Source organism: Natator depressus, chromosome 6, assembly GCF_965152275.1.
Source record: "Natator depressus isolate rNatDep1 chromosome 6, rNatDep2.hap1, whole genome shotgun sequence".
NCBI classification, from domain to species: Eukaryota; Metazoa; Chordata; order Testudines; family Cheloniidae; genus Natator; species Natator depressus.
In genome coordinates, this window is record NC_134239.1 from 10,607,857 (window position 1) to 10,631,374 (window position 23,518).

At 48.5% G+C, this 23,518-nt stretch overlaps 1 protein-coding gene across 1 annotated transcript in view; it reads right to left on the minus strand.

The window, feature by feature from the left end:
- The window catches only part of LOC141988541 (uncharacterized), a 39,917-nt gene that overhangs the window by 10,973 nt on the left and 5,426 nt on the right, over nucleotides 1-23,518 (minus strand). The window contains 1 exon segment of the mRNA XM_074954342.1: nucleotides 13,107-13,967. Within this exon segment, the coding sequence (XP_074810443.1) occupies nucleotides 13,107-13,967 (861 nt within the window).

Sequence of the window (23,518 nt, forward strand, 5' to 3'; positions counted from 1 at the left end):
CCCAAGGAGTGGAAGAGGGCAAATATAGTAACCAGTTATAGAAAGGGGAATAAGGACAACTCAGGGAATTATAGACCAGTCAGCTTAACTTCAAAACCTGGAAAAATAATGGAGCAACACCATTTCTCCAGTTTATCAACCACCTTTTGAATTCTAATCTTGTCCAATAAAGCACTTGCAACCTCTCCCCTCTTGGAATCATTTGTAAATATTATGAGGGTATTCTCTGTGCCACTGTCCAAATCATTTATGAAGATATGGAACAGAGCTGGACCCAGGACAGATCCCTGCAGGATCCCACTCGAGATGCCCTTTCAGTTTATTTGTGAACCATAATAACTACTCTCAGAGTGTGGTTTTCCAAGTGTTGCAAGCAAGATGCAAGAAGTAATTCTTCCACTCTACTCAGCACAGGTAAGACCTCAACTGGAGTATTGTGTCCTGTTCTAGGGTCCACACTTCAGAAAGGATGTGGACAACTTGGAAAGTATCAGACGAGATCAACAAGAAGGTCTAGAAAACATGACGACCAATGACAAAAGATTGAAAAAATTGGGTTTATTTAGTCTGGAGAAGAGAAGACTGTGGGGGACTTGATAAAAGTCTTCAAGTACGTAAAAGATTGTTACAAAGAGGTGGGTGATAAATTGCTCTCCTTATCCACTGAGGCCAGGACAAGATGTAATGGCTTAAATTGCAGCAAGGGGGTTTAGGTTAGACATTAGGAAAAACTTTGAAACTCTAAGGATAGTTAAGCACTGGAACAAAATTATCTAGTGAGGCTGTGGAATCTCCATCATTGGAGGTTTTTAAGAACAGGTTAGAAACATGCCTGTCAGGGATGGTCTAGAAAATACTTAGTCCTGTCAGTGCAGGAGACTGGATGAGATGACCTACGGAGGTCCCGTCCAGTCCCACATTTTTATGATTTCTAGGATTCATAGATATCAAGGCCAGACAGGCTCATTGTACCCATCCAGCCTGGCTTCCTCCCTATCCCAGACAAAGAATCTCCCCCAGCAATTCCTGCCTCCAGCCCAGTAACTCCTGGCTGAGTTACAGCAGGGCTTTGAGAAAGAGATGCTCCATCTCCACTGACAGACTCCCAGTAATGGAGAATCCATCTTGTCCCGAGGGGAGCTCTCCCAATGGTTCCTTCCCCTTCCAAATAAACAATAGCTCCTAATTCCCAGCCTCAGTTTGTCTCCCTTCTGCTCCCCACTAGTCGATCTCGCTCTGCCTTTGCCTTCTACATTAAGCATCCCTCCGCTAGCAGCTGGGTAAATCAGAAGGGATTGGATTATGATGACTCACCTGAGGAGGGGCTCTCAGGTCTTAAATTTTCCCTGGAGTCCTCGGCATCCCGGATCCAGAGCTCTGCCTCCCCTAGCTCGATCCGGTGGATTAAGTCTGGTGTGGAACCTGAACAGCCTGTTTGGGGAGAAAGAATCAGTTCCGGGGGCAGGGACTCATTTATATGTTTCAGAGTAGCAGCTGTGTTAGTCTGTATCCACAAAAAGAACAGGAGTACTTGTGGCACCTTAGAGACTCACAAATTTATTAGAGCATAAGCTTTCGTGGGCTACAGCTCACTTCATCGGATGCATAGAATGGAACATATAGTAAGATAGATCATAGAATCATAGAATATCAGCGTTGGAAGGGACCTCAGGAGGTCATCTAGTCCAACCCCCTGCTCAAAGCAGGACCAATCCCCAACTAAATCATCCCAGCCAGGGCTTTGTCAAGCCTGACCTTAAAAACTTCTAAGGAAGGAGATTCTACCACCTCCCTAGGTAACGCATTCCAGTGTTTCACCACCCTCCTAGTGAAAAAGGTTTTCCTAATATCCAACCTAAACCTCCCCCACTGCAACTTGAGACCATTACTCCTTGTCCTGTCCTCTTCTACCACTGAGAATAGTCTAGAACCATCCTCTTTGGAACCACCTCTCAGGTAGTTGAAAGCAGCTATCAAATCCCCCCTCATTCTTCTCTTCTGCAGACTAAACAATCCCAGTTCCCTCAGCCTCTCCTCATAAGTCATGTGTTCCAGACCCCTAATCATTTTTGTTGCCCTCCGCTGGACTCCCTCCAGTTTATCACATCCTTCTTGTAGTGTGGGGCCCAAAACTGGACACAGTACTCCAGATGAGGCCTCACCAATGTCGAATAGAGGGGAACGATCACATCCCTCGATCTGCTGGCAATGCCCCTACTTATACAACCCAAAATGCCATTGGCCTTCTTGGCAACAAGGGCACACTGCTGACTCATATCCAGCTTCTCATCTACTGTCACCCCTAGGTCCTTTTCTGCAGAACTGCTGCCTAGCCATTCGGTCCCTAGTCTGTAACGGTGCATTGGGTTCTTCCGTCCTAAGTGCAGGACCCTGCACTTATCCTTGTTGAACCTCATCAGATTTCTTTTGGCCCAATCCTCCAATTTGTCTAGGTCCTTCTGTATCCTATCCCTGCCCTCCAGCGTATCTACCACTTCTCCTAGTTTAGTATCATCTGCAAATTTGCTGAGAGTGCAATCCACACCATCCTCCAGATCATTTATGAAGATATTGAACAAAACCGGCCCCAGGACCGACCCTTACATAGATACACATACAGATAAGTTGAAAGTTACCATACAAACTGTGAGAGGCTAATTAGTTATCAGCAGGAGAAAAAAACTTTTGTGGTGATAATCAAGATGGCCCATTTAGACAGTTGACAAGAAGGTGTGAGGATATTTAACTTAAGGAAATAGATTCAATATGTGTAATGACCCAGGCACTCCCAGTCTCTATTCAAACCCAAGTTAATGGTATCTAATTTGCATATTAATTCAAGCTCAGCAGTTTCTCATTGGAGTCTGTTTTTGAAGCTTTTCTGTTGCAAAATTGCCACCCTTAAATCTTTTACTGAGTGGCCAGAGAGGTTGAAGTGTTCTCCTATTGGTTTTTGAATGTTATGATTCCTGATGTCAGATTTGTGTCCATTTATTTTTTTGCGTAGATATATGATATGTGATATATGCCATCATGTGCCAGCAATGCCCCTCTGCCATGTACATTGGCCAAACCGGACAGTCTCTACGCAAAAGTATCCTCACACCTTCTTGTCAACTGTCTAAATGGGACATCTTGATTATCAATACAAAAGTTTTTTTCTCCTGCTGATAATAGCTCATCTTAACTAATTAGCCTCTCACAGTTTGTATGGTAACTTCCAACTTATCTGTATGTGTATATGTTCCACTCTATGCATCTGATGAAGTGGGCTGTAGCCCACGAAAGCTTATGCTCTAATAAATTTGTTAGTCTCTAAGGTGCCACAAGTACTCCTGTTCTATTTATATGTTTGTGAAGCCCAGCACAACAGAACCCTGATCTCGGTCAGGGTGCGTCTGCGCGGCAACTGGCACGATGAGGCCCCAGTCTTGGACGCTGCTTGAGAGGAAAGCGCAAGAAATCCCAAGCAGGAGAATAATGAAATAAACTTCCTTAGAGATTTCTTCCCATCTCCCGCCAGGCAAGTTCAGTTCGTACTCTGAAGCAGCAACGTCTATGACCTGTCTCAGTTTGCTTTGGGGGCTGAGTCACGGCAGGTGGCATCAGGTGGCACCATTACACAGACCTACCAGTTCTTTTGCTTAGGATGCAGCATTGTTCAACTGTGCAGTTGTTAAATTTATGATGTTCCTTCTTTTTGGTGAGGTGGGGAGCTAAATTCCCACTAAGCTGTGCAGCCGTGCAGCAAACTATCAAGGGTTGCACAGGCGCACAGCCACAGGGGTCTGGACTGGAAAGGTGCCGCGGCCAGGTAAAGACGCTTCTCCCCTGGCCCCAGCCCCAGAGCTACCGCAACCAGGGAGAGGCGCCTCTCCCTCAGCCCTGGGCTGCTACAGCAAGAGAGGGCTGGGGGGAGTCCTCTCTCTCCGACACAGCCCTGGGCAGCCTGCACCCCAAACCCCTCATCCCCGGCCCCACTCCAGAGCCCTCACCCTCTGCACGCCAACCTGCTGTGCCAGCCCTGAAACCCCTCCTGCACCCTGAACCCCCTCATCCCTGGCCCCACCCCAGAGCCCTCACCCCCAGCCAGAGTCCTAACCCCCCCCACCCTTAGCCCCAGCCCTGAACCACCTCCCACACTCCAAACCCCTCAGCCCCACCCCCACCACACATCACCTCCATAATGGTGCACAGAACAAAATTCATTCCACACACGGATATAAAATCTTAGAGGGAACATTGGTGGGGAGCTGTTCCAAGCAGCAGGAGACTTTTCTCTCTGCCTTATTTGTCTAACTAGAGTCAGTTCTTGAGGTAGAGTTCCTGCCCTCGGTGTCTGGGCTGGGATTCCTGGAAGAGGTGGTTACAACCACCTCTGTGCCAGGACTGAGGTATAATGCAAGTAAACCAGTTACATTAACATTACCCTGAGGCTCTGTAGCCCTGATTTCTCCTTTAACAAGAAACCGACCTGAAAGGGGCTGACATTTGCCACCACTTGGCCACTCGGTGGCACATGGCAGCTGAGGCGTGAGGTAGCCCACTGCAGTGAATAAAAGAAGGGAAATTGGTCCTTACCCAGGGAAACAAGGGCCCGGTAATTCCTCAGCATCTGGTCCCGGTACAGCTGCTTCTCTGGCCGGGATAACAGCTCCCACTCCTCCCGGCTGAAATACAGAGCCACGTCCTCAAACGCCACCCGCAGCTGCCGGCACAAGCGTTACACACTCAGCACCCTCCGCTCCAGCCCCAGCCCGGGCTCTCAGCAGGGGACGCGGGCTCTAGGGCAGCGGCCCCCGGGGAACCCCCAGCCCAGCAGCTGTGACCCAGGGAGACCCCCCCGCACAGCCCCCCGGGGACTCGGGCCCTGCTGGCCGGGGACAGGAGCCGCCCTCGGCTCCCCACGGGGCTCTGGGGCGGGGCGCTGGGAAGGGCCCGAATCCCAGGGCAGGGACCAGGCTCCTCCCCCGGCCGGAGTCCCCGCCTCCGCCCCAGGCCTGTGCTCGGCCCCGCTCCCGGCCCCGGCTCGGCCGCCTCGGGGCTCCTCGGCCCGGCTCCGCGTGTCCGCCCGGCCCGGGGCCCCCAGCGCCGCTCCCCGGCCCCAGCGCTCCGGCTGCGGCAGCCCCCAGCCCCGGGGTCACTAGCGCGGGAGGGACCCGGCCCCGGCCCCCCTCGGCCCCAGCCGGGACCAGCCAGTGCCCGGCCGGGGAGTCCCCGCCCCGCGTCCTACCTGCGCCGGCCCCGCTGCAGCCATCGCCGGGCTCGGCTCCGGCCCCGGCCGCTTCCTCCGCCCGGGCAGCGACTTCCCGCCCCGCGGCTGGTGCCTCCCCGGGGCCGCCTCCCGCCCGCTCCCCGCCCGGCCCCAGCGCCTGCGCCGCCAGCTCCAGCAGCCGGGGGAGGCCCCAGCGCAGCGACCCTCCGGCCCAGCCCCCCGCCCCCGGACGCCTGGGTCCCGAGTGCCGCCGCTGGGGGCGCTCGCGGCACCTGGTCCCCGGGCGGCAGGAGCCCGTTACAGGGCAGCCCCCTGGGGTGGGGGCTGGGATCCCGGACTCCTGGGTTCTCTCCCGGCTCTGGGAGGGGGGCGGGGACTAGTGAGTATAAGAGGGCTCAGGCCCGGCTGTGGAGTGTGTCAGTGTCACAGTAAGGGATGGGTCGGGCTGTGTGCTGTGTTTGTTGCTCGGTTGTGTGATGTTGGTGTGTGTGTTACAGGAGATCACACCCCAGGCTGTGTCTGGTGTGCAGGAAGACTGTGTGATGTGAGGGTTTTACAGATCACACCCTGGCTGTGTAGTGTGCATGTCTTATTGGAGTTCACCCCTGGCTGTGGTGTGTGTGTGTTGGTGTCAGGAGCAGTGTGTCTGTGTGTGTTACAGGAGCTCAGTCACACCTGGCTGTACTGTGTGCTACATGTGTGTTTCAGGAGGGCGGCGCAGTGTGTGTGTTACATGTATGTTACAGGATCCATCACCCATCTGTGTAATGTGTGTGTGTGTGTCTGTGTGGTGCTGAAGGAGCTGGTGCCCAGGCTGGCTGCCCCACCCGCCGCCCTGCACACCTCATGTACTGCTCCCGCTGGCCACAACAAATGGTCCAAGGTCAAACTTATCAAGGGCCCATGGGAAGCGCACCGCAGCTGACTCTTCCAGAAGCTCACCATGCCGCTGTTCTTGCTGTGAAAGGTATGGGGGGGACGGAAGGGATGGATCCTGTATGCGACACAGCTCCAGCCAGAGGCTGTGGCTACAGAGCCCTGCCAGCCCAGCCTTGACCAGTAGCACTGACCCTGGTGCCCCTAAGCCCAGCACCTCTGTTAGCCCAAGACCTACATCCCCTCTGGCTGCTGGAGAAGAGGATGCTGGTCTGTGGGGTAGTGTCTCCCCTTCCCATCCTTCCTCCACTGGACCTTTCCTCTGTCGCACAACACCTCCCCTAAGGTGCCTGGGTCTTTGCCCCACTCTAGCAGCTGTTCTGCATAAGTGGTGGGAAGTCCAGTCCCTGTGGTCCAGGCGGCCTAAGGTAACAGCTAACGGTGGCTGAAAAGGGGAAGGGCGTTGGGACAGGTGGTGTGGGGCAGGGAGGGTTACCAGGGGTCTCAGGACTCCTGGGTCCCGTCCCCAGCTTTGCAAGGGGGATATTCAGAGTCAGGACGCTTGGGTTCTATCCATGGCTCTGGGAGAGGAGTGGAGGCTGCTGGGTTAAAGTAGTCGGGGCTGGGAGCCTGGACTGCCTTCGAATGGGATCCCAGCCGTGTCTCCCTTGTGACACTTCCTGCAGACCCAACCCTGATCTCAACACCAAGGTGCCCAACATCATCGAGCAGTGCTAGAGCAAACGCATGCCCAAAGCAGCCATTGAGTCGGCTATCAAGGGAAGGGTACGGAGCCAGGTCCAGGAGCCCAGCTCACAGGGCAGAGGGGCTCATGAGCTGCAGCCTTACTGCATTCTCTGGGCCATGCTGAGGGGCATTGGGAGCCTTGAATGAGGAAGCGAGGCTGGGCTTGTGGCTACGGTGCTGGGCTGGGCTACAGGACTCCTGGTGTCTATTCTTAGCTCTGCCACTTGCTGCCTCTGTGACCTTGGGAAAATCACTTAGGTCATAGGGAATTGCCAGATGGGATCAGAGCAGAGGTGTGTCCACTCCAGTGTCCTGTTTCCAGCACCAGAGGCTGCAGAGGTTGGTGTAAGAATCCCACAGTAGCAGATGTGGGGATAATCTCATGTGCTCGTGTCACTCAGTGGGTCACACCGGAGAATACCAGATTCAGGACAAACTGCTGAGAAATAGGGCAGACACACGCCAAAATTGCTGGTTATTCTTCCAGAAGATATACCAAACCAGCAACAAAAGTAAACTCCTGTCTCACCACAGTGGCTAATAGTCAGAAATGCAGCCGCCTTAGGTATCCCAGGCCTTGTTTCATCACCCACACACTAGACTTAATGATGAGTGGTTATTGAAAACCAACTTCATCGAACAAGGAGTTCTTCTGAGCCCAAAGGACCAGCCACATACCCAGGTTAATATACAGCTCAGATCTTGCCCAATAATCGCTGTTGCCAATCCTTTGGTATCTAATATCTAAAGGTTTATGTATAATCGAAAAGAAAGAGGTGAGGGTAAAAACGGTTAAAGGAATCAAATACATACACACATTGCAAAGTGCTTGTGTCCAGTTTGAAGCAGTGATGGAATAAACTGCTGGCTTGTTAAGTCTCTAATGGCATCCAAAAGATTGGAAGGTCCCGAGTCCATTGGTTAGAACGCTCCTTTTATTATAAGTCCATAGTCCAGAGATCAGTGCAGGGAAGAGGCAAAATGCAGATGTTTCTAGGGCTTTTTATAGCTTCTGCCAGGCCTAAGTGTTTCATGAGTTTCTCATTTCTTTTTTAGTATTTTGCTAAATGTGCCAAATAAGTCAATAACCAGCTCTGCATTTTGTCTCATACATGGGTGTATTGTCCAACTTTACATTGTTAGATTTACCTGACATTAGGCTCTGTGTGTTTTGTATAAAATACTGCTGAAAACAAGTATGATGGTCTGTGAGACTTAACTGTCAATAAAACTAACTTGAACGTATGCTTAAAGTATTTTATATATAAAATAATATGCAGTTTGGTTTGAGTGTATGCTTAATTGTTTTGAGAAAGAGGAGGTAGGGGAGGATGTTAAAGTGTTATGTGTCTGTATGTGTGTAGAGAGGTCAGAAAACAACATTTATAGCTCTGGTAAAAAGTGCAATCAACTCTTAACATAAAATAGTTTAAACTAGCCCTACATTTTGTCTACGTGGGGTGTACTGAACAATTGAACACCGTTAGATTTCTTTTAAACTAAGCTGTGTGCATATTCTATATAAAATAATGCTGAAAAACAAGTATGAATGTGTATGTGAGTGGGTGACATCTATAAAACTAGTTTGAATGTATGCTTATGGTGGTTTATAAGTTGGCTTGAATGAATGCTTATTCGTTTTGGGAAGTAGCGCTGGGAGGGGTTTGTGACTGGGGCTGTGTGTGCAGGCTTTTGGGGTTGTTTTTTTTTTTTTTCTTTTTCTTTTTAATTTCTCTATCTCTTCACCCACTACCACAATATACATAGGAAAGAACAGGTCTACCTCATATAACTGAGCAGCATGAGCTCCAAAATGAACATTTACTACGGTTCTCCTGTCCCATGTCATGTGGGCCACAAACAGATTGCTGAGACTGGCTAGACCCCTCCGGAGTGGAGAATTCCTGACTCGCTGTGCCACCGGATGACCCTACCACCGACTCCACAATGTTCTCCAGCTTGACCTTTGTCCAGGACTTCGTTCTTGGGCTTGAGCCCCCTGTCCACCGCCTGCAGCCCCGCCAAAGTATCCACAGGGCTCTTGGCGGTGGAGGTGAGGTCACCACCAAGGGTGGCATCCAGCTCCTGATAGAAGGGGTAGGTCTTCAGCGCGGGACCAGAGTGACAGTTTGCCTCCCTTGCCTTCTGGTACGCCTGCCTCAGCTCCTTTCTCTTTGCTCAGCACTGCTGCCTCCTCCCGCCCCGTAACCGGACTTTTGGTTCGGGCACGATTTAGGGTTGCCAGATCCCAAAAACCAGACACCCAGGAACCCTAAATGGCACCCGGACACAAAAGCCAAAACCTGGACAGGTGGCAACCCTACCAGTCATACAATAAGTACACACTGTGGAACAAGCCTCTCCTTTCATCTCATTAAAAGCTGGGGCATTCCTGTGTGCTCAGACTTCTCCTTGCCCAGTGTGGCAGTGACATTGGGGAGGTTGTGGGGGGCTGTTACTCTTTCATGCTGTCCAAAGGGGTGTGTGAAGCCCAGCGTTTTCATTTAAAGGCACGGTAAGACATTACGCACGGAAGAGCTGGGGAAATTGTGCACCACTGCACAGGCACAGAATTCATGTCCCCAGCAGATTTTTTCTTCCTTGGCAGAAAATACATTTTGCCAGCGAGGCGCTGCAGTTACACCTTTCTCCCACCAGGAGCTGTTATGGTGCCAGAACAGAGGGCAGCCAGCTCAGAGCTGTAGCAGAAGTGGCATTCCTCACAGCAAACTGCCCAAAAGGGCCAGGTGAGGAAGCAGGCAATATGGGGCGGGGGGACACAGACAGAGCAGGGCACATAGGGCTGCTGCGGGGATCACATAGGCTGGGGTTCAGAAGGGCTGGTGGGTGGGAAGACTGGGGTGGGGGTCTAAGTGGGAGTGGGGGTGCAGGACCACACAGGGACAGGGGGGTGCATGGGGGCAGGGGTGGCTGAGTGGCGGTGCAGGGTCACACAGGGATGGGGGGAGGAGAGTGCAGAAACACACAGGGACAGGGCAGATGTGCCTAACTGAATGGGAGAGGCTAGGGAGTCCTCCAGGGAAGCGTGTGGGAGGCTCCACAACGCTCTAACAATCCCCCCCCCCCCCCAAAAAAAAAATCTGTTACATACTTCTCCGACCCACACCCAACAACCCTCCTGCTTCACTCCCAGGCTACTTCCAGCAATTACTTCCCTCTCCCTCAGCTCCTCTGTTACCCCTGACTCCCGCAAGCCTTTGTACTGCTCCTGAGGGGTACAGGAAATAGGTTTCTGTATTATAGTTTACATGAATTCTTACAAAAAGTTCTGTATTAATATGCCTAGTAAAGAATCTATTTGTCAAAATACACTTTCTGAATCTTCGTTGTCTGCATTGCTACAGACATACTTGCCGACAGGAATTTTGAAATAAATTACCAAAATAACTGAAACTAGTGTGATTATATTGTGTTATTTTGACAAATGAAATATGTAGAATTTTAAACTATTGTTTGCAGAATTTTTAGGCGCAGAATTCCCCCAGGAGTAATGGGAAACTCTCTCTGTGCACCTGCCAGTCACACAGTTCATCAGGCCTCATGGTCAGTTAGGCCCTAGAACACTTTGATTGGTTGCACTTCACATTGGCTTCTCCACCTGCCGTGTGAATGCATAAGCTTTTTTAATAGCAAAGAAACACCTGGTTAGACAGACCTTTGTTACACATTAGAGACGTAGTTCTTCTTCATCACATTTCTATTTAAAGTAGACGGCATGAGAGTTCCTGAGTCTTCTTTCAATCACACACACTGGGCTGTCCTACCCTGCCCCTCAGCCCAATTCATGCTGAGAGAGGACTGCAAATCCCACCTCTAGATGTCACCCAAGAGTCACCCCATCAGGCTTCCCGCCCCACTCTGAACTCTAGGGTCTTGGAACAATGGAAAAATCAGTCATGTTCTTAAAAGAAAGATTTTATTTAAAAAAAAAAAAAAAGGAAAAATCATCTCTGTAAAATCAGGATGGAAAATACTTTACAGGGTATTGAGATTCAAAACACAGAGGATTCCCCTGTGGGCAAAACCTTAAAGTTACCGAAAACGGGAATAAACCTCCCTCTTAACAAAGGGAAAATTCACAAGCAAAACAAAAGATAAACTAATCCGCCTTGCCTGGTTTACCTATACTGGTTGCAATATTGGAGACTTGGATTAGGATGGGTTGGAGAAGATGGATTTCTGTCTGGCCCCTCTCAGTCCCAAGAGAGAACGGCCACAGAAACAAAGAACCAAAAACAAACCCTTCCCCCCCACACCCAGATTTGAAAGTATATTTTGTCCCCATTGGTTCCTTTGATCAGGTGCCAACCAGGTTATTTGAGCTTCTTAACCCCTTACACGTAAGGAGGAATGTTAGGCTACCCTTATGGTTATGACACACCCGCTGGCTGGAACGGAGGTAGGTGTGGGGGGAAGTTCCTGGCTGGGTCCCATCTAGAAGAGAGGAGGGAGAAGGGGTTATCCTGGCTGCATTCCAGCGAAGTGAGTGAGTGTGGGACAGAAAGAGAGACATGTCTGGATCCCACCTACATGAGGGGGAGGGCTCCCTAATGCAGTAGGCTGTGATCATCTGCTCTAAATCATTCTTGTCAGCAAGTTAAAGAAGTATGGGCTGGATGAATGCACTATAAGGTGGGTAGAAAGTTGGCTAGATTGTCGGGCTCAACGGGTAGTGATCAATGGCTCCATGTCAAGTTGGCAGCCGGTATCAAGTGGAGTGCCCCAAGGGTCGGTCCTGGGGCCGGTTTTGTTCAATATCTTCATAAATGATCTGGAGGATGGTGTGGATTGCACTCTCAGCAAATTTGTGGTAGATACGGTGGCAGGTAGGGTTAAGATACAGAGGGACCTAGACAAATTGGAGGATTGGGCCAAAAGAAATCTGATGAGGTTCAACAAGGACAAGTGCAGAGTCCTGCACTTAGGACTGAAGAATCCCATGCACTGCTACAGACTAGGGACCGAATGGCTAGGCAGCAGTTCTGCGGAAAAGGAGCTAGGGGTTACAGTGGACGAGAAGCTGGATATGCGTCAACAGTGTGCCCTTGTTGCCAAGAAGGCCAATGGCATTTTGGGATGTATAAGTAGGGGCATAGCCAGCAGATCGAGGGACGTGATTGTTCCCCTCTATTCGACGTTGGTGAGGCCTCATCTGGAGTACTGTGTCCAGTTTTGGGCCCCACACTACAAGAAGGATGTGGAAAAATTGGAGAGAGTCCAGCGAAGGGCAACAAAAATGATTAGGGGTCTGGAACACATGACTTATGAGGAGAGGCTGAGGGAACTGGGATTGTTTAGTCTGCAGAAGAGAAGAATGAGGGGGGATTTGATAGCTGCTTTCAACTACCTGAGAGGTGGTTCCAAAGAGGATGGTTCTAGACTATTCTCAGTGGTAGAAGAGGACAGGACAAGGAGTAATGGTCTCAAGTTACAGTGGGGGAGGTTTAGGTTGGATATTAGGAAAAACTTTTTCACTAGGAGGGTGGTGAAACACTGGAATGCGTTACCTAGGGAGGTGGTAGAATCTCCTTCCTTAGAAGTTTTTAAGGTCAGGCTTGACAAAGCCCTGGCTGGGATGATTTAATTGGGGATTGGTCCTGCTTTGAGCAGGGGGTTGGACTAGATGACCTCCTGAGGTCCCTTCCAACCCTGATATTCTATGATTCTATGAAATTCCCTCCACCTGTCTGCTCTTCCCCACACTGCTCAGCCAAGTCCCCTTCCCTGTCCTCCAGAGTCTCTCTGCTGGGCATCATAGGGACAGGACCACTCCCTGGTCTGCATCTGCTGGTGCTGTGTCAGGCCCATGGGCTGCCAGAAGCCCCTCAGGCCCTGGCGGTGGCAGAGGGGCACCGGTGTGCGTGACCTGGTGCCGGGTGAGGTTGGCCAATCAAGCAAAGTGCTTGCCCCAGTCAGCACAGCTGTACTGCTGCTCTCGGCTGTGAAAGAACCGATGTGATAGCAAGGAGGAGGCCCGTGCAAAGCTCTTGCTGCAGCCAGCGCGTCGGAATGTCCCCCAGTGTGCGTGCACTGGTGCTGGGTGGGTGGATTGGTTTTTTTCACGTTCTTACCAGAATCATCACAGTGGTGCAGCTGCTCCCCGGTGTGTGCGCTGGTGTGTTCTCAGCTCTGAGCGCTGTGCAAAGCCCTTGTCGCAGTCAGCACAGCAGTACGGCTACTCCCCAGTGTGTGCGCTGGTGCAGTGTCAGTGTGGAGGCATGGCAGAATCCCTTACCACAGTGGGCACAAAGGTGCGGCCGCTCCCCAGTGTGCGTGCGCTGGTGTGTTCTCAGGCTTGAGCTGTTTGCAAAGCCCTTGCCGCAGTCAGCACAGAGATACGGCCGCTCCCCCGTGTGTGTGCGCTGGTGTATTCTCATGGCTGAGCTCTCTGCAAAGCCCTTGCCGCAGTGAGCACAGTGGTATGGCCGCTCCCCGGTGTGCGTGCGCTGGTGTCTTCTCAGCTTCGAGCTCTCTGCAAATCCCTTGCCGCAGTGAGCACAGCGATGCGGCCGCTCCCCAGTGTGCGTGCGCTGGTGACTTCTCAGCTGTGAGCGCCATGCAAAGCCTTTCCCGCAGTCAGCACAGCAGTACGGCCACTCCCCAGTGTGCGTGCGCTGGTGCACTGTCAGTGTGGAGGCACTGCGGAATCCCTTACCACAGTGGGCACAACGGTGCGGCCGCTCCCCGGAGTGCGTGCGCTGGTGTCTTCTCAGGTCTGAGCTCTCCGCAAAGCCTTTCCCACAGTCAGCACAACAGTGCGGCCACTCCCCGGTGTGTGCGCGCTCGTGTCTTCTCAGGTGTGAGCTCCGCGCAAAGGCCTTGCCACAGTCAGAGCAGTGGTGCAGCCACTCCCTGGTGTGCGTGCACTGGTGCTGGTTCAGCACGGACGGGTTGCTGAACCTCTTGGCGCAATTGGTGCAGTGGTGGGGACACCGGCCCATGGAGAGTCTCTGGTGTATAACAAGGTCTGGTCTCTGGCTGAGTTTACCCCAGGGATGGACTGCGTCCTGTGCATGGATCCCTCTGTGGTATGTGGAATCCTGCTTCCCTGCCACGCTTTCCCCACATTCAGACTGTGTCCGCGTCCCCACCAGGATCCCGAGCCCTGCTGGAGAGAGCTCACGGTTAAGGCTACAGGTTTGTCAAGGATGGAAAATGTCACAGATGGAGCAATTTCACCATTTGTCCATGACTTTTTTGGATGCGTGCCTCACCCTGCAATGGCGGCTTCTGTCTCACAGGGTTGGACCCAATGCCTCTCTCTGAGTATTGAGACCTGGTCTGCGGAGTTACAGCGCCACTCAGATTTGCTCGCGCCCCCAGTGATAATGGTAGGGGAGGCAAGCCAAACTACAGTGAATGGCCTTGCCACCCAGATCCTCTCTAGCCCGTACCAACACCTCTGCACCATGCTGCGGTCAGGCTTGCAGCACTGGGGGAAGTGCTGGGCGGGTGCCCCATGGGCAGGGTGAGGAGAAGGGCAGGTTTTGTTAAAAATCAGGGAGCAGTCACAGGAAGTTTAGTGACCTGTGACTTTTACTAAATTTTCTGTAATTGCTCTATAATTATTTATATAAAATGCCAAAACAACTCTGCAGCCTGATTCAGGGTGGTTCTACCCTATGTTGTTTGTGCAGCGCCTAGCGCCTGCTCTGTACAAAGGCCTTACCACAGTGGGCATAACGGTGCAGCCGCTCCCCTCTGGGGTTTTTTTGATGATTAAACTGTAGCACAACAGGGCCCTCATCCAGAACTAGGGCCTCTAAGGTCTAACAAATAGGGACAGGGGTTTGTTTCAAATTGATTTTGGTTTTCTTTCAATCAGAGGTTTTTATTTACATGTGGCTGGTTTTTCACATTCTCCTGTTTTATACCATGAGGCCTGTTCCACAGTGTTTGCGCTCTTTTAATCATATTGGTTCGAAACTAGCTCATGTGGATGCAGTGAGACCAGTCTAAAGCTGCTTACAACTACGCAGTTTATTCCTATGGGGAGTGAGTCCTTTTCAAGGAATTCCTTCTAAAGAAGTCATTTACCCTACATTTAAGTTGGAATAATCAATTACACAAATACAGAATGGGAAATGACTGCCTAGGAAGGAGTACTGAAGCAAATCCTCTGGGGTTATAGTGGATCACAAACTAAATATGAGTCAACAATGGAATACTGTTGAAAAAAAAGCAAATATTCTGGGATGTATTAGCAGGAGTCTTGCAAGCAAGATGTGAGAAGCAATTCTTCTACTCTACTCAGCACTAGTAAGGACTAAACTGGAGTACTGTGTTCAGTTCTGGGCCCCACACTTCAAAAAGGATGTGGACAAATTGGATAGGTTCAGAGCAGAGCATCAAGAATGATTAAAGGTCCACAGAATATGACTCCTGAGGAAAGATTGAAAAAAATTCAGTTTGTTTAGTCTGGAGAAAAGAAAACTGGGGGGAGGGAGGATGCTGATATCAGTCCTCATGTACCTAAGAGGTTGTCACAAAGAGGAGGCTGATAAATTGTTCTCCTTATCCACCGAGGCCAGCACAAGAAGTAATGGGCTTAAATTGCAGGAAGGGAGATTTAGGTTAGACATTAGGAAAGACTTCCAAACTGAAAGGGTAGTTAAGCACCGGAACAAATTACCTGGGGAGGCTGTCGAATCTCTGTCATTGGAGGATTTTAAGAACAGGCTAGACCTGGGGTGGGCATTTGTCTGTGACTGTTTTTTGGATGGGTGCCTCACCCTGCAATGGTGGCTCCTGTCTCACAGAACGCCTCTCTCTGGGTACTGAGACCTGGTCTGCGGGGTTACAGCACCACTCAGATTTGCCCCCGCCCCCAGTGACAATGGTGGGGGAAGGAGGCTAAACTACAGTGAATGGCCTTGCCACCCAGATCCTCCCTAGCCCGCAGCAACCCCTCTACACCAAGCTGCGATCAGGCTTTCAGCACTGGGGGAAGTGCTGGGCGTGTGCCCCATGGCGAGGAGGGCAGGTTTTTTTAAAAATCAGGGTGCAGCCACAGGAAGTTTAGTGACCTGTGACTTTTACTAAATTTTCTGTAATTTTTTATACAAAATGCCATGACAAATCTGCAGCCTGACTCAGGGTGGTTCTACCCTGTGTTGTTTGTGCAGAGCCTAGCACCTGCTCCCACTCCCACGTGTGCCATGCACCTCTTGGGTTTTCTTTGATGATTAAACTGTAGCTTGCCCAGGATACAGGCAGTGCCTGGCACAACAGGGCCTCTAAGTGCTAACAAATAGGGTCCGGGGTTTGAAATATAACCAAAGTCAATTTGAAACAATCAGAGGTTTCTATTTACATGTGGCTGGTTCTTCACATTCTCCTGTTTTATACCATGAGGCCTGTTCCACAGTGTTTGCGCGGTTTTAACCATATTGGTTCGAAACTAGCTCATGTGGATGCAGTGAGACCGGTCTAAAGCTGCATACCGTAATTGTAGCTTTACCAAAGTTTTCTATTTTTCTCTGTGAGCTCCTACCTCCCGGAGGTCAGGGAGCTTAGGTACCAATCTCTTATAGAGCTCCAGGAGGTTGGTACCTAAGCTCCCTGACCTCCGGGAGGTAGGAGCTCTATAAGAGATTGGTACCTAAGCTCCCTGACCTCCGGGAGGTAGGAGCTCACAGAGAAAAATAGAAAACTTTGGTAAAGCTACAATTACAGTATCCAAGCCAAATTACTCGCTGAACGAGATCAGGAGTAATAAAGAGCCGAAAGGCCCGGCACTAACTCGCTGAACGATATCGGGGTAACAAAAAGGAAACAAAAGTATGCTTGTAAAAATGTTTAAGGAAAGGCAGGGGAAGCCAATAACAGAGGGAGGAATGGAATTAACAAAAGCTCCAGCCACCCCCTTTGTAAAAGAAGTTACATCTTTTAAACAAATCCTTCAAAAATTTGGGCACAGTCCTTGGACTAAACAAGCCCTAGCTGATGTCTGCACTATTTTGGACCTAGAGGATAGATTGGCTCAGTATAGCCTCATATACAAACCTTCTAGTACTGCCAAAAGAGATGCAGCAGCAATTTGGTTGTTGTGGGAGGAATGTAAGGATTCTTCCCTCCGCTTGTCTTCTCGTAAAGAGGAAAAGGCACAAACGGAAAAGGGAGCAGACAATTGGATAACCAAAGTCAGCTGAAAATAGTAAAAGAGGCACTCCTGGAATGCAAAAAGAGAGAAAGATTCCTGGCAGACCAAGCTAAAGCCTCTGAGAAAATTGAAAGAGAGAATCATGTGCTCCAAGGTATGGTAAAGAAATTAACCTTGAAGCAGGGCAGAGCACCTGCAAATCATAGTCGTTGTGAATCACTAATTAAGAGTCTGAGACAAAAACTGGGCTTTGCCTCTAAACAGGTAGCAGCCCTTACAGCAGGTGAAAGGGGGAGAAGGTCCTATGCACGGCACCCCCAGGCAGAATTACAAAGAGAAAAGAGAGTGAAAAGTTAACTCTGCAGAGGCTGGAGGGAATTAAGCAGCTAAACTTTGTGAAAATGTTAAAAAGAAAAAGTGTTAGAGAAAAATAATTCTTGGTGTCTTTGCAGCCATTCTGAAGGAAAAATGGGCCTTTTTCCAAAGGAATGTCTGTAAATTAGCCAGGCAAAAATAAACTATCGATTAAAATCATTTGACTGGACAATTTAGTCAAATTTGCTAAAAGAACATAAGGGGGTTCTATTGGAACTTAACTGCCTCAAATGTATAAAGGGAATGTAAGATGTAAAAAAAACAGAGCAGTGTGGAAAGGATGTTAAGAAAAGGAAAATGTGTATGTATCGATCTCTGTGTGTGTAAATATGTAAAGTTCTAAGGACCAATTGGTTTTGATTTTGTTTTAAATAATGCCACTAAAAATCCATTTGACTCTTTAATTCAAAGTTGCAAAACTGACAGTTGCAAAGTTGCAAAACTTTTTGCTAGACACAGGTGATTAGTGTTGTTTAGCTTTGGGATTTGGCATTTTACCCTTAAAAGGTAACTCAGTGCTTTACAAAATTTAAAATGTTTTTAAGTTGTGGCTGCAGCAGGGCAGTCAAAATCAGGAGAATAGAAAAAAAAATTCTGGATTATTTTTGGTTGGTTGATTTTTGTTTGTTTGTTTGCTTTTGTAACAAAATAGCAGATGAGAGCTGGGGGGGGGGAATAAATAAATAATAAGAAATTTAAAAAGACAGTGCCCCTCTGAAGCAACAGCCGGGGTGAGGTGCACAAAACAAAAAGAAGCAATGTTAGAAACACTGAGCCTTAAAATGGCTCTGAGTAATCAGACTGTCACTTTGATAAAGGTACATGAAAACTCTGTAAGCAAAAAAAACAAGGAAATAGTTACACCTTATGTAAAAATGGATCTGGATAATGTTATAGAAGTTAAACTATGGAAGGAATGTGCATTTGCCCCAGAACATGTGCAGGGTATACTGTAGAAGGGGCAAAAGAAATGCAAACATACCATGCTACTTAATTAAAATGCTATTAGGGCTCCAAAGGGAGCCACCATAGGTTGGGTTTTCTTTTTCAGATTGCTGTGTGTTTTGGAAGTAGAAGTTAAAAGTAATCAAAACTCTGGTGAAAGTTGATTGTGTCCCTTTTAAGATAGAGTCTCTGAGCTGCTGATGGCTTTAAATCGAAAAGCAGGAAGCGTCTGTGAAAATGCAAATTACCTAAATGATAAAGGAAGGAAAGAACTAGCAGCACAAAGGAGCTGCAGATAAAGGACACACCTGGTCAGCAAACAAATTGTCTAAATAAATAATCCAAGGTATAACAAGATAACTTTAATAAATCTAATGATAATAAGTACCCCTGTAACAATGTATAGTGTGTATGATTTTTGGAAAAATCCTTTAAAGGTCGTATGGTAATGATGCTTCTCAGCTATTACCTGTAAATAAGCTTAAACCTTAACACAGCAGGAAAAAGGTTATAAACTTGGTCTGCTGTATACAAAGGAAAACTGAGGTACCCCACCTCATGAATTTAATGACTAAACAGTGGGATAATTTCCCCATAAAGATAGAAGCCATTGAAACCTGGCCTGCCTATAGAACACAGGAAAATATGGGGGCAATTCCTCTGTTTTGCCTGCAATCAGCAAGGGTATTTGTAAAAGAAATATTTTAAGCAATAATCTGCCACCCCAAAAGGGGTAGAAACATGTTCTTTTTGTCTTTCAGAAAATCAGGAAAAGCTGATGCCAGCTGAAGAGCAATCCAATACCATGAATTTACTGTCACAATAGAAATTGTGTTTTGTTTTCTGTTTTGTCTTGTTGCTAGCACTATTGTGTGTTTAAAAAAAATATTTTTTATATTTATATATATATATATATATATATACACACACACACACACACTGCAGACCTTCAGGTAATTAAGAATAAATTAAGCTCTCTGTCCCAACTACAAGATAGCCTAATTCAGAAACAAGTTCACGCAAACGTAGACCTGGTTCAAACAGGCACTGGCAATCTAAAAGCTAGATGGAATCTTTGGCAATGGCTTAATGCCACTACCTGGATGTTGCATAAACAACAATTACAGCTAGAGAACCGCACAGCCACAGCTATGGGGTGTACAGAGATGCAAATTATGGCACTCCCCACATTAGAACCGGAAACGTTCTGGGTTATATCGGGGAATACTAAGGTCTTGCGACACCTACTAAAACAATGAAGAAGATCACCGTCTGACACATACCGGTACGAATGGGTGCAGTATGTGTCCAGTAATGTAAGACTAGAACTACTGCTTGGAGAAATTATTATTAAAATAGCACATCAACAAGGACAGGGGACTCGGATATGGAAAGTTAGCCCACTTCCTACAATGCACGTGGGATCATACTGGCTACCTCGGACCTCAAGCCAGTGGGCTGGGGAGGACGGAAAACTATTGGATATTAGAGGATGTACCGAATGGACACCTCAAAAGTGGGTGTGCTTATCCCTGCCTGAAGCCTCAGAACCTTGCAGTAAGGATATGTCCATGGGATCCTGTGTATGGGATGAGTTAAGTAATGAAACCAGGGTACTGTATAATGGGCAATGCGTTTGTATTACCTCATGGGAAATTGTATAGTGGGAGGATGGGAGGACCAGCAATCCACCGGTAGATGAATGTAAATGTAATGTAAGCACTATTTTCACTAAAAATCATACTTACTATTTGCCACAGCCAAAAAGATCTCAATTTACAATGGAGGCAGGACGACCAGAGTTCTCCATTCACCTTGATCTTGACTGGCAAGAGTTAGCACTAGAGTTAACTATTAGAACAAATAGTTATTAGCTATTAGAACAAACAAGTGAGACCATAGGGAATAGAACTATCCACATTAATTGGGATGTGTGGAGTGTGTTGTTGGATAAAAAGAATGTACGTGAGGCTAGAACCAGAAGCCCAGCTCGCCTCTCAATATATGCTTTCTCCAAGATTATATAGAAAATGACACTATTGACTGTATTATTATAGTGTCAAAAGAGGAATAATGTTGGGTCGCCCTCAAAGTTATATAAGTAGGATAGAATTATAATTATGTAGCAGTAGAAATAGCAATAGACAAAAGAGTATATAGGTGTGATGAAGTGGGACTGTTCTTGATGTTTCCTCTGGATAGTGTGGGGGTGCCTCAGTTTCCCCTATGCAGTTCTTAAGTATCTAGGTGGTGGGGTAAGGGTGTATGATCATTCCAGAGTCCTAGAGGGCAGGTGTGTGCAGGGGTCTGGACACAGAGAATGGCCGACACCCTGTTTCCTGGCACCTGGTGGCCTGGGCCCTTCCCCCCTGCAAGGTGAGAGCTAAAGGGTTGGAGAACAAAGGAATCAGGTGACCTCCTGGCCCAGGAAAGGGGAAAGCCCAGAGGAGGAGGGGCTGGAGAGAGTTTCAGTTTGGGGCTGGCTGGGACATGGAGTCAAGTGCAGACGTGGTTGTCTGGCTCACTGGCCCCAAAATGGACCCAGCTGAGGGGTCCAGTTCTCTGCACCTACAAGCTCTGTGTTAGACCATGTTCCTGTCGTCCAATAAACCTCTGTTTTACTGGCTGGCTGAGAGTCACGTCTGACTGCGAAGTTGGGGTGCAGGACCCTCTGGCTTCCCCAGGAGCCCCGCCTGAGCGGACTTGCTGTGGGAAGCGCACGGAGGGGCAGAGGATGCTGAATGCTCCGAGGTCAGACCCAGGAAGGTGAAAGTTGTGTGAGCTTTGTGTCCTGAAGACAGGCTGCTCACAGAAAGGAGACTTCCCCAGAGTCCTGACTGGCTTCATGGGGAGCAGTTCCAGAGCATCGCCCAGGGACTCCGTGACAATAGGTATTGTAAAAAGGTATGAACATCAGTTCCATGCTGTTGAATTTCACTCTGTAACAAATGCAAGGCCAAAGTGCTAATTATTTCAGGACGGTACAGGACAAAGAGTCTGTGCTGGAAAGTGATAAGAACTTTGAGGAAACAATGCTGTTCTTTAAAACAACACCATGATGCTCTTCCCCCGCGGGGGGCCTATGTAAATCTTGGTATCCAAAGAGGGAAAAATAGATAGTGGGATAAAACTGGTTAAATGAATCAAGAGTCATCGATTGTGTTGTTAAGTAAAAGAATGAATGATGAGTGCATGGAATTGAGAGCCTGAAGCAGGGAAATAATTGGTTAGTAAATGCTGCCAGCCTAATCCTAAGAATTTCAACCTTGATATCGATGGGCCAAAGAATATGCAAAGTGGAGATAACCGGATGACCCCCGGAGGGCGAACCGGAATCCACCCAAAACGCATCAAGGAAGAACAAGAAAACACCTAGCCATCATGGAGCCGTCATGGATGTACCACCTGCTGCTGATTGAGGTGATCGATGGTCATCTCAATTGTAAATTCAGCATGATGAAGCAACTTCCATAGACTTGTACTGAACCAGAGACCTATTAAAAATTGGGTCCAGGGACTGTGTTCTTTGAGTCTGGTTCTACGACCACCCTCCAGGAGCATCGGATGCACATCTGACAACGACTCGGCTCCACTCTCATGTCCAGGCCACCTGGCCAGTGACTTGGCATGAGCAACATCTAGGCTGGTAACTATAACAACCTTTATATAGAACCTGTGTGTGAATGTCTGTGTGTGTGTGAAGAAAAGGAGGACTTGTGGCACCTTAGAGACTAACAAATTTATTTGAGCATAAGCTTTCGTGAGCTACAGCTCACTTCATCGGATGCATTCAGTGGAAAATGGATCTATATAGAAATTGCATAAAGGAATATTTTCTTGTATTTACAATAAACGTGGCAATTTGCCTTGTCCCTCTTACAAGATCCTGTTGGTATCATTTTTATTAGTATAACCCTATGCAGTTTATTCCTGCGGGGGAGTGAGTCCTTTTCAAAGAATTCCTTCTAAAGAAATCATTTACCCTCGGCCTGATGTTTCACTTTTTGTGCAAAACTAAAACTAAAACCCTCAAGAGGGTAGGGGGTTTTTTGGGGGGTGGGAAGTGGGTTGAGGGGATGACAAGTCACTCAGGGTTTGTGTGATGTAATCTGAAAACCATGTCTTGTTTTACAACCCAATCAGTGACACTGCTGAGCTGGAAGGGGTAAATGGCTGCTACCCAGCAGGACTTTGATCTACAGACAGTCACAGACTGCGTTCGGGCTGAGGGCTGTGCTAAGCATTGACACTGAAGCAATATAAGTGACAACAATTTCATGCCACTGAGAGAGCAGGAGGAGAGGGGATGTGACAAAGGCCATTCCACCCCCTCTCCCTCACACCCAGCCCATACACCAGGGTACTCCAAGCTGTGGCCCGAAGGATGATTTCGTCTGGCTCCCAAATATGTCCGCTCTCCCAGCAGCAGCTGCCTGGAACGTGGGGCAGTTTTTGAGCATTATAGTGAAGCACTGGAAGTGCCGGAGACCTTTTCTACAAAATGGCATCCTCCGCGTGGTGTAACCTCGCACTCATCACTTATCATACGTGACTGATCCTGCCCTGCCCTGCGTCATTCCCAGCTTTCTCCTTGCTCGCCAGGGACAGGTTTCTCCAGTCTGAGATGTCATGTGCGAAATGAAGTGGCAGAGAGGGGGTGGGGTGGAAACCTTGAGAGGACAGCGCTTTCTCTGCCAAAGGCCAGTGACTCTGGGATGCTCTCCCAGGCTGCAAGCAGGTTTTTGTCCCTATGTGAACTATTTCTAGATCCAGGTGCCAAGGGCCATAGGACACCAGCTGTCATAAATATAAAGGGAAGGGTAAACCCCTTTAAAATCCCTCCTGGCCAGAGGAAAAATCCTCTCACCTGTAAAGGGTTAAGAAGCTAAAGGTAACCTCGCTGGCACCTGACCAAAATGACCAGTGAGGAGACAAGATACTTTCAAAAGCTGGGAGGAGGGAGAGAAACAAAGGGTCTGTGTCTGTCTGTATGCTGCTTTTGCCAGGGACAGAACAGGAATGGAGTCTTAGAACTTTTAGTAAGTAATCTAGCTAGGTATTGTTAGATTATGATTTCTTTAAATGGCTGAGAAAAGAACTGTGCTGAATAGAATGACTATCCCTGTCTGTGTGTCTTTTTTGTAACTTAAGGTTTTGCCTAGAGGGATTCTCTGTGTTTTGAATCTAATTACCCTGTAAGGTATCTACCATCCTGATTTTACAGAGGTGATTCCTTT